The sequence below is a fragment of the Alligator mississippiensis genome, chromosome 3 (assembly GCF_030867095.1).
Source record: "Alligator mississippiensis isolate rAllMis1 chromosome 3, rAllMis1, whole genome shotgun sequence".
In the NCBI taxonomy this organism is placed as follows: Eukaryota; Metazoa; Chordata; order Crocodylia; family Alligatoridae; genus Alligator; species Alligator mississippiensis.
This window is the reverse complement of record NC_081826.1, coordinates 95,127,744-95,139,601: the sequence shown is the minus strand read 5'-3', so window position 1 is coordinate 95,139,601 and position 11,858 is coordinate 95,127,744. Positions and strand designations below refer to the sequence as shown.

Here is an 11,858-nt window from a genome sequence, read left to right as displayed (position 1 = left end):
CTGGGGTCAAATTACCCCAGCAAGGTATCTATCTAGCCTCCTTTTGAAGACCCCCAGGGTAGGGGCAAGCACCACTTCCTTTGGAAGTTGGTTCCAGCTCCTAGCCACCCTGACTGTGAAGTAGTGCCTCCTGATGTCTAGCCTGAACCTACTCTCAGTCAACTTATGGCCATTGTTCCTTGTTACCCCGGTAGTGCTCGGGGGAACAGAGACTCTTCCACTGCCTGCTGGTCCCCCTTGGCAAGTTTACAGGCGGCCACCAGATCCCCTCTCAGCCTTCTTTCATGGAGGCTAAACAGGTTCAGGTCCCTTAGCCTCTCCTTGTAGGGTTTGCCCTCCTGCCCCCTGATCATGTGAGTGGCTCTCCTCTGGACCCTCTCGATGCTATCCACATCCCTCCTGAAGTGCGGCGCCCAGACCTGGATGCAGTACTCCAACTGCAGCCTAACCAATGTCACGTAAAGGGGAGGATCACCTCCTTGGACCTGGTTGTGATGCATCTGTGGATGCATGACGAGGTGCAGTTAGCCTTCCTGACCGCGTCCTCACATTGGCAGCCCATGTTCATTTTGGAATCAATAATGACACCAAGATCCTTTTCTGCCTCTGTACTGATGAGAAGGGAGGTCCCCAGCTTGTAGGTATGCTGCTGGTTCTTCCTCCCCAGCTGCAGTACCTTGCATTTGTCCGTATTGAAACCCATCCTATTCTCATCTGCCCACCTGTGTAACCTGTCCAAATCTAGTTGTAGCCTGTCCCTCTCTTCTAGCGTGCTCACTTCTCCCCACATCTTAGTGTCATCTGCGAACTTGAACAAGGTTTTTTTCACCCCCTCATCCAAGTCGCCGATGAAGATGTTGAACAGTTGAACTAGGACCGAGCCCTAGGGAACCCCACTGCCCACATCCTTCCAGGTTGAAAATGATCTGTCTACCACCACTCTCTGGGTGCGGCCCTCTAGCCAATTTGTGACCCATCTGACTGTGTAGGCGTTGACACCACAGTCGCCCAATTATTTAATGAGGATGGGGTGAAAGAAAGTGTTAAAGGCCTTCCTAAAGTCCAAAAAGACTACGTCCATCGCAACACCTGCGTCCAAGGCTTTTGTGACCTGGTCATAGAAGGCAACCAGGTTGGTCTGACAGGACCTGCTTCTAATTAACCCATGCTGATTGCCCCTAAGCATTATCTCCCCTGCTTGCCCCTTGCAGATGTGCTCCTGGATAATTTTCTCAATGAGCTTCCCCAGGACTGAGGTAAGACTAATGGGCCTGTAGTTTCTTGGGTCCTCTTTTCTCCCTTTTTTGAAAATGGGGACCACACTGGCCCTTTTCTAGTCCTCTGGCACCTCACCAGAGCACCACACGTGCTTGTAAAGCTGTGCCAGGGGTCCTGCAATGACCTCTGCCAATTCCCTAAGCGCTCTGGGGTACAGATTGTCAGGACCTGCTGATTTGAACATGTCTAGACCCTCCAGAAGTTCCCTGATTAGGTCCTCACTGACCCTAGGCCTGGGTGCGCCTCCCCTGGGTCCATCCGGAATCCCAGTGGGGAGGATGTCCCTGTCCCTGCTCAGAAAGCATTGTTAGATTGCTTTCTCTGAAACCCCACGCTCACTCCAACAATCCCCTTCCTCAGCCACCGCTTCGCCCCGAACTCCAATCCTCCTTTCCTAGATGCCTATGACAGGACCTGAAGACTTTTTGATCCCAGCTATTCTTAGTGTCTCTTAACAACAAACTCACTCTTCTAGTTTTCCTTGTGCTGGGTGTTAAGGAAAATTTACGTGATCTAACAATAAGAGCAGGGCTTCTGGCTGTCCTATAGAGAAGTCAAATACAAGTAGGTTAAGTCAAAGTAATCAACAGAGCATGTTTTTTTCATAGACTATGACTATGTACACACTCAATCTAGTGCACAAATTCTCACCTAGGGTGCCATGACAAGATCCTTTAAAAGGTGCCACACAATGTTAGCATTGTTAAGTGTGCAAAACAATATTCTCATAAACTGGGTGGCACAAGAGGATGTGTTGTGGTCCTTTAGTCTGACCTACACCTGGACAAATATCAGTTTGAATCCAACCCCTGGGTACCATTTGAAAAGCAGTTTGTAAAAATCTAGTGAGAGGTAGTTTAGGGAAACGTAAACCATAAACATCAGCTACCAAATAAAATGTTCACTCCATTTGTTGTAGAGAGATTAAAATCTTACAAGTGAACACTTGCTAGGAGAGGAGGGGGCGCAGAGGCAAGGATTACAGGAAGAAATAAAGACAAGAGGTAGTGCTCAGGTCAAGGAAATGGGTTGCCTGACTGCAACTTTCAAGGTGTGACTCAGGACCTGGGGGCCTTTTCCTTTTTGGTGATGTTGGAGACTTATTTTCTCCCTCCCCATGTGCTAGAATTTGGGGTCATGTCTTCTCTCTACTCTCCTTTGTATCTGATAAGATATACTTGTCTCTCCTCTCCTTGGAGCTAGGAGGTGAAGTCCTATTCCTCAGCTGGGGAACCGAGATGAAGTATACAGTGCTGTGACCAGCATGAGGAGCTCAAGCACTATCTTTGTGTCAGGGGATCAGGACACCCTTTAAAAATAATGGAGCAGTTTCAACATCTCAGGCCTATTGTATCAGGCTGCATCCTTCTCACTGGATTGTGCTCAAGGAGATGTTGTGGACTAGCCACCTTTGAGACCCAGCCACTGAAGATAGATGCATAGTACCTTTTTCTTCCCTCCATCCTTTCAGCTCTATTCTGTGCCGGGGATTCACACAGTAAAGTGCATGCTGAGGATTAATTTCATACAACATTAGAGCACCAGTTCAGATTCCAATAATACTGAGAAACCCTCACACTTTAAAAGATCACTTTAAGGGCTCCAAAATCCACATGCTTATGCAGACTGCCTTCAAATGTTGCATGTGTGATAAAGGTGTAGGCTAGAGTTACAGATCTAAGTTATGAATTAGTGGACTACAAAATGTCAAAGATGCATAACCCGGAAGGAGAGGGAAATCTTAAAGCTGACACAGGCTATTACATTTTTATTACATAAAAACCTAAGGTAGTGCCCAGACCCAACTGATCCCAGCCATTTGCTCCAGTCAGGGCATAAATCTAGAGTTTTGAAGAATCACAAGTGATAGTGCAACAGTTAAAGAGCTCATCGGACGAACTGCAATGTCTGTGTACAGACAGACAGTTGGTTTTCAGGTGATCTGTGTGGCTCAGGCTGATGTGCTACACAAGTATGAAGCACAATCATACTTCTGATTTGCAATATTTTTCTTAACTTCTAAAGCCAAAACTTTAGAATTTCCATAAAATTTTTGCCCATTAAATGAAGAGAAACAAATGTGAGTGGAAAAAAAAAAAAGATTTTAAAATAGACTGTGATTACAAACAAATAACTAACACCTAGCTCTTGTATAGTACTTTTCATCAGTAAAACTCAAAGTGCTTTACAAATAGTTCCAAACTGGGACGCCATTGCATGGCTATTAAAAGTGAAGGAGAGAGACCTTTATAATAACATACTATTGCACTCCGCAAGTCAGCTATACTACATTGCTAAAAAAGTTCTTACCTAGTTGGAGCTACAGAAAAAGGGAGCTAAAAGTCAATTAAGAGTTGGAGTCAAATCAAGACAACCTTGACTGTAGCATGGATTTTGTTCCATCAGTTGTCAAAATGTTATTTACTACCTTTTCCTTCATTGCCAAGATTCTGTCATCTGTGACAATTGGGATAATTCTAAAAAGGTAACAAGCTACAAGAAGTTCAGGGTTCTGAAGTTGCCAGCTAGAAGAGTAAGATAAAAATGTGAGGGGAAAGCAAAGATTAGATTGCAAAGAACTGGAAATCAACTTTTGCAACACAATTTAATGGTGGAAAGCCAGATTTGAACAGTTCCAAAGCAACATCTCATATGTCAACTCTGGGTTTGCAGGGGGTAGAGGGGAGGAGGAAGGAAATCAGAGAGATGGTAACAAGCAATTGTGAGGTGCAATAACTCATGCTCTGCCAAGACTAGAACAGAATACTTTGCACCAAACAGTGTTCCAGCTCCCAGTGATTTAGAGCAGTACTCTCTATGAATGGGCATAGGTACACTGGTATGAAAGGCAGTGCCTTTGCTAAACCATGCTCACTGCTGATACAGACTTTTTGTTCAAGATTGAAACAACAATAGAAAGGAGGCAGACAAACTCCAGCTGGTGGGAACAGAGCAAGCCAAAACAGCTCTTTGAATTTCCAGAGACCCTCCTAGAATGGACTTCCTCTATTATGTGCTGATTTGCTGTTTGTGAGGGGGTCTGCAGCAGTCTTCATCATCTCAGCTTTGTTCTACATTTGCCTATTACTCTGTAAATCCCATCCCACCCCATCCCCCTTGCACTTCTTCTGTTCTGCTAATTCAATTAAAAGTAAACCTGATGCCCCCAAAAGTCATGGAATTAATACAGCTGCCACCAGCCCTCAGTTCACTCTGCTTGAGCTCACACTTTTTCCCTATTCCACTTACTACTGATCTGTGCTTGTACAGTGCCTAGTACAATGGGATGCCATTCTTACATGGTCCTCAGGTACTACTATAATATGACTGATCAATTCATGCTGCTCAGGGTTAGCTTATGCCCTGTCTAACTTCTCTGGTTTTGAGGGTATGGGCACAACAGTTCGTATACATAAGCTGTAGAGAAGCCTGAATGCAAAACAGTTATATCCTGTGATCGCATTACCCACATGCCCATCCATATAAGCAGTCCTGCTGTCCAGTGATTTCTGTTTCTTCTCAATGTACATGAAGCTGAATGCAATTTGGGATCTATACTCACTGAAGATCTGAATTCAATCTTTCCAATGATTAATTCTGCCTAACTCTAATTTATAGAAAGAATTAACTTTTATCTCTGTGCTAAGTGCCTACTATAGTCTGGTAACAGACACACTCAGTACCTATCTGAGTTTCACTCAATTGCCAGTTTAGGAATTCCTTTTTAGCATGCAAGATTTTTTAAATCTAACCTACCTTTTACCTGGAGTGCAGACACTATATGTTTACTAAAGACTAAAAATAGAATGAGCACACAATGAATACCTTTAATACAGCATAATTCTCTTTTCCAGGGTAAAGTTATTCTGCAAAAAAATCTGTGGTAAATCACCCAGTGTAAGTGACATGTTTCTGCTCCTGCTTCATTCTCAGGTAGCCATTTGTCCAATGTAGATCAGGTCCCTTGCCATCTAGTAGCAAGGTCCTATAATATCACCTCCTGCAAGAAATTGTGTCCACTCTAATATTGAATAAAATCCAGAGTAAATTACTCTGTACTAATTGTGTCATGTGTGCACACCCTTATTAAACACTCAGTTTCATGAAACAAGGTGTAGTAAGTAGGTGCCAGGATCGGGACATTTCATTAAAACAAGGTTGGTGATGTTTTACATTCTTATTTCCATTTATTAATGTTATCTCTTTCACTTCTTTGAGCTGTATTTCAAACTCACAGTAATGGTGAAAATTCATTATTAGTCCACCTTAAAGTTAGGCAAATGAGGATACTCAGGTTGCATAACATAGCTATCTGGGATAGATTCAGGATAGTTATAACCATAACTCTTGCAGGCATAATTCACTTGTACTGCATGCACTGTTCAACACACATGGCTGTGGCTTACCATTTAACATAGTTATTTGCATTATTCCAATAACAGAGAGCAAGTATTTTAATAATGTCAAACAGATATGAACTAGATATTTTCTGACCATGTGGTTTCCTGGATCTGGAATTAATTTATTTTCCTAATGTGCCTTAACCAAAGGAAATTATAAAAGTCTCTCTGTTTGAGTTCCATTTAATTAAAAGCAGTCTTGCTTAGAAACCTAACTAGGTCAGAGATTTGAGCTAGTACGGAAAACAATGTGTCTATCAATTAGGATCCCATTCAATAGCTAGAAGGCCAGAACAAGAGCAGAAAGGAAAGCTACCAATGTTTAAACAAACCAGCCATAGGCCAATACTGATTCCAAATACGGCTAACAATTAAAAAAATAAATAAATAAGAGGAAAGGCACCAGACTTGAGGAGAAATTTTATGAAAGGGAGGAACATTTTAAGAAGTTGCTTTAAGTTTGACAGGAACACAGGGGGCTCCCCAGTGCGCTCAGTAGCAAACCTGGAAGTGGACCAGAAGCACTTCCAGTCCACTTCCGGGTCCTCTGGGTGGCGTGCTGTTCCCCGCACCCCCGTCTCTGCCTGGCTCAGTAACTGGTGCCTCCTGGGCCTGGAGACGGCACCTGGGGTACCCCTGTGGCTGATCGCTGAGCTGGGGAGGTGCAGGGGGGCCCCCCAGCGCACTCCCTAGCAGAGGACCAGAAGTACTTCCTGTCCACTTTCGGGTTTGCTGCTGAACACGTGAAGGGCCTCCCCTGCACTTCTGTGGGACGCTCCATGCACCGCAGCGATCACAAGCTTGAGCCTGCTACCTCAAGGTACATAGAAAGAGCTTTTAAAGCTGTGTCTATGTCCAAATCACTGATTCTCCAAATCAGCATCGAATCTTTAGATTTGGATTCAGCCGAATTGAATCACTGTCCCCGATTCGGCCCCAATCCAAGTTGAATAGGGCTTGCTTTGTACACCCCTAGCAATTGGTATTGCTCCCCTCAGCCTCCTGTTTTTTCTTTTTTCAAACAAAACAGCTAACTCTGTCTTGATGGCCTAGCTCTTGGGTGGATTAAGTTTAGTTCCTGGTTCTAATGTCATTTTTAGGTTCCGAATCAGAAGCATTGCTTTGACTTCCAAGATTTTTATTTACATAAGCCCATATGGAACACTGTAAACTAAACCCCTTGTTTGGGAGATGGAATTTCATGTTGACAAGATGTCATATGTGTCATTACTTCCTACAACTGGCCTTTCCAATAACCCTGTCCTCCTCCAGTCTCTACAGTGGCATTACAACCAATTTGAAGTTGGACCTTCCTTTATAACCTGTTCAGAATTAGACCAAACTCTTTACAGCAGAACTTTTGTTTTACCTAGCACACTTGAACCTGGTTAGAAAGGTTTTTGATCTTGACTGAGAATTTAGCCTTCAAATAGTCTATTACCTTTGTCACTGGAGTATGGTGCATGGACATTGTTATTTGGAACAGACACATTCTGGTGCTGCGGCTGGCTCACTGTTTCTAAAAATGAAACTAGATTCTCATGATGTGACAGTTCTTCTGCTACAGGGAAGGAAACAATATTCCAGTTCAGCTGTGTGTCCCCTTCTGTGAGTGCCCGGAAGAGGGAAGGTATTGGTTCATGCAACTCTTCCACAGTGCTCTTGGAAGTCGGAGGTGTGTCACTGTAATTGCGAGGATTGCACATACCTGTAGGAGAGAGAAACAGATAACATAGAATTAAGGAAAAGCCCTCCTATACCATTAGCTCTCCCCTGACTGAGCAAAAGCAACATCTGGGAAATTAAATTAGAAGAGAAGTGCCTGTAAGAAGAAAAGACCTTCTAAAAGTTTATTTAAAAGAGGTCTAAAAACTCTCCTAGGCACAAAAGCTTCATAGAGATATTAATACAATACCATTAGTAAATGGTAAACCTGAAAGAAGTAAAATGTCTACAAAAGGAGTCCATGTCTGAACAGCCTGTTTGAAATCTCTTTCTATTGTTTTGGGACACTTGGAGAAGAGAAGGGGAGGGGAGGGGCCTCAAACCCAAGCCAACCTCAAAAGCTGATATCAAGTAATTGCTGATTTATTATTTAATGAGTGCAAGGTCTGTGTAGGTCAGTCTAATACAGGAACATGTAAGAAGGTCCTGTCATGATTTCACCCTGCTTTCAATTTAGTTTGTCATTAAAATTCTTAATTCCATTCTATTTTATTACACTGTTGCTTCTTTTTCCAGGATTAATAGCTGTGGAAGCTGTTGGTAGCACTATCATACATATTTAAAACAAATGTTCACATTCATTCAGCAGCCATCCTCCAAATGCAAAGTTTCAATAAAACAAATTTAAATAAAAAGATGGACTATTCCAGTCATCCATGTGTGTGAGAACATCTGGACTGACTGAGCCTTCTCAGCAGACCAGAAACGTTGGAGCTCATAAAACATGCATTCCCTTGCACACTAGTTCTCACACCTAAATTTAAATTTGGCGTTCCTGGTAGTGACCTTTTGCAATAGTGACCTAAAAACTAGGACGAATAAACACCAACTGCTTAAATGTAGCCCTTTTGCAAGTGGATGGAAGGCAATAAAGATGTGGTGTTATAGTACTTACGGCAACTTTTTATGCAGTTTTCTTTTGCTTTCATTCTACTTTCATACCTCTTGACACAGATCATAAATCACCGTGTTCTAGATGCCTTCCAGTAGGCTTCCTATTTACTTTCTTCCCCCTCATCCACTCCTATCTTTCCTTACACTCTGTTCTCATTATCTTACTCTCCCCATTTCTAGTCTCCACAGCCCACTTATCAGCTGCCCTGCACCCTTAATTCTAACCACCCCCTCATGCATATATAGGGCTTTAAAACATTTTTAAACTCCACATGCTCAGAAGACACATTATGAGTTAATATACAAATCTCAGGTCAGGTGAAAAACCCAAAGTCCTTCTTCTACTTTTCTGTCCACCCCCAAAGTCTCTCCTGGCTGTTTCAAGTGTGATTGGATCCTCAGATATCTTATTCCAGGGGTTCTCAATTCCTGGTCATCTGCTGGTCCACAGCAGTCAGCTGCTGGACCGGAAGTGGCTGCAGAACGGCAAACCGCAGCCACCCCGAGAGCTGGGCAGAGAGGCTATGGCTTCTTCTGCAGGGCCAGCAGTAGTGCAGGGTTTGGCCCACCTGCACCGGCCTTGGGGTGGAGATATCCTTACCTGTCTGCCAGCTGGAAATTCCGGCTGCAGTCAGCTGTGACTGCTAGGCTGCAGTTTGCCTGGCCATGGCCACTTCTGGACCACAGTTTGCCAGGCCACGGCATAAAAACTTTGAGAACCCCTGCCCTATTCCTACCCCATTCTGTTTTTAGGGCCTTCCAAGTCACCACTTTTCACATTTACTAGCTGCAATTGCTGCCTCTGCTGTTACTCACAGTTCACACAAGGACAACACAAAGTTGACTTTCCTGACAGCATCAGTGAAGCCATCAAGAATGTTTTTAAATGGAGTAATAAAACTGACCAAGACCTTGTTAATTCCACCCTGCAGGTGTTACAGCAGGGGTGGGCAAAATATGGCCCATGGGCTGAATCCAGCCCGTCAGGCCATTCTATCTGGCCCATGGGGCCCCTAAAATATTTAGAAAATTAATCTTTATCTGCTCCTGGCTGCCTATCAAAGATGACAGGAGCCAGGGCCAGTAGAACCCAGGGGGAGCTGGCAGCAGGACCTGGCAGCCCAGTCCTACCCCACCCCCAGCCATTTCCCTGCTTTGCTACCCACAGATTGCTCCAGCACCATGCTGCTCCTGGCTGCATCACTGGACTGCGGGAGCATGAGGCCCAGGCCAGTACCCTGGGGCCAGGAGTGGGAGGGGTGTGTGTTGTGTGTCTGTTCGTATGGCGAGTCCCACACGCACACCTTGCACAAGCCATACACATATACCCACACCCCCCATCACACTGCCATACATGCAGACCCCCACCTCCACACATGCCTCAGCCACTCCCCCCACAAACCCCATATCCACCGATACACCACATATCCACATACACACCCACATGGTCTCTCACCCCACACCTGTCCACCCCACCATAGACACAACCATACCCTCCCCCACACCCCACATGCCCACAGCCCCCCACAAACCTATACCTACCTCCTCATGCCCCCCACCCTCCCCACAGTATACAAAAGTAACACTTCATGTTAAGCTGTTGTGCAGCTCTATGTACACTACACAAACACATGTCAATCAGGACAAAAATATTTTTTGAAATCAAATTAATGAAGGTTGTAGATGTTCGCTTTTTAGAATATAATTTAGTATTTTTCCAGTTCTGAGATGGCAAAACCCCTTGCTGAAAGGAGTACTTCCGGGGACAAGGGGAGGATCTTCTGGTGGCAAAGGTCAAGGCTTAGGGGGTAGGACATCCAGCCACAAGATGGCAACCAAGGGGTAGGGCATCTGTTAAGGGGCAGGGCTACCCATGCAGCCCCTGACAGCTTGCCAAAACTTGGTAAGCGGCCCTCCAGCCAAAATAATTGCCCACCCCTGTGCTACAGGGTAGTATTACATGAAGCAATGGCAGGGCTGAGACCTGTTCAAACCTGACTCTTGTTTGGAAGCTCTTCATCACAGCCGTAAAGGTTAGGATTCTTTTGCTTTTAAGCACATGATAAAACTTCCATTCTGAAGGAGGCAAAAAATGTTAACACAAGGAAGTATCCTACTTCCCCAGGGGAACAGATTTTCATGATCATGACAAAGCAGTACACATTCCTATTCTTAGGTTACACAAGTGAAACATAACCCCAATTAAAAATTTAAATATTTACACACTAAAAAGCCTACCAAAAATAAAGGCAAAAGCACAACAGGAATGAAAAAAAAAAAAAAAGAAAAGAAAAGAAATGAGCACCAGGTTGGTCGTTATAGCAACACAACTTTTAGTCTCAATTTCATGCAGCCTCCAGGGTTAGAAACAGTCTATGCCCTTGGGAAGGCAGGAATCATCCCTGTTCAGCAGTACTTGGAGGATTCATAAAATCCAAGTACTTGCACAAATGCCAAATGGACATTTTCCTTCTTGGACATTTATGCCCCCATGCCCACCATACATAAGTCTTTTATGAAATAGTGAGTCTGGGGCATATAGAACAACAGAAACTGGCCCCTTTCACAGAAGTGAAGAGGACCTCCAGAGGGAAATGTGTTGCTCACCTTTCTAGCAGTGAGTTTTATTGAAGAGATCCATTAGCAAGTGGTTGAACAAGAAGATGGCATTCCTAAACAAGGGCAGCACTTGCTCACAAACATCCTGACTTTCTTGTTACTAGTACTGCTCATAGTTGAAGCAGTCATTTTTCCTACTATCCAGAAACAGATAAGTTCACACCACTAACAGGTACATTTCTTGTACAGACTGGATCCAAGAGTGCTGTCCTCTGCTCATAACGGTAAACGCAAGAGCAGACCCTACATTGCAACTGCATTATAAGTTAATTGAACTTCACTATGTGAAGACCATCACAGCATTCAGTCATTACATCTGGTGAAGGAATTGCTGTATCAAGAGTTGCTTTAAAAAAAGGGATGCTCAATCTCTGGTCCACAAGTCTCCACACGCCAGGAAATCTGGAAGCAGGAGAGTAGTGGCAATAAATACTGGCACCCCTCCCTGCTGCCAAATTTCCAAATCCAGTATGGTGGGTTAGAGCAGGGCCATGTTCCCTCCCCCACACAGCCAGATTGGACCTGGGCCGCTTACCTCCTTATTTCTGCATGGCTGGCTTAGGGCTTTGCCATGCCACCTTTTCCCCAAGGGGCTAAGTCCGGCCCCTTCTCCTGAATGCTGCATCAGGGCTGGCCCATGCCATCTTGTCCCCATGGGACCAGGTCATGCCCCCTCACACTGTGCAGCTGTATGAAGGCCAAGTCATGTACTGTGGGCCTTGGTTGGGGCCAGGCTGAGCTCCTTCCCCCACACAGCTGGATCAGGGTCAGGCTGCCCCTCTAGCCTTCTCCATGTGGCTGAACAGAGTCCTACTGCATCTGTCCCAGGTACTGGATCAGGATCACTGGTCAGATTGGACCATGGTCAGACTGGGCATTGCCCATCCGGCCTACCAGGCAAAAAAGGTTGAGCTCGCCTGCTTTAACAAGATGAAATGATTT

At 44.6% G+C, this 11,858-nt stretch overlaps 1 protein-coding gene across 3 annotated transcripts in view; it reads right to left on the bottom strand.

The window, feature by feature from the left end:
- TWSG1 (twisted gastrulation BMP signaling modulator 1) overlaps positions 1–11,858 on the bottom strand; it is a 39,018-nt gene that overhangs the window by 3,468 nt on the left and 23,692 nt on the right. For all 3 annotated transcript variants that reach the window (XM_006262854.4, XM_059724247.1, XM_019490338.2), the window contains exon 4: positions 7,120–7,386. In XM_006262854.4, coding sequence (XP_006262916.1) covers positions 7,120–7,386 — 267 coding nt within the window. The remainder of the gene's footprint in view (positions 1–7,119; positions 7,387–11,858) is intronic.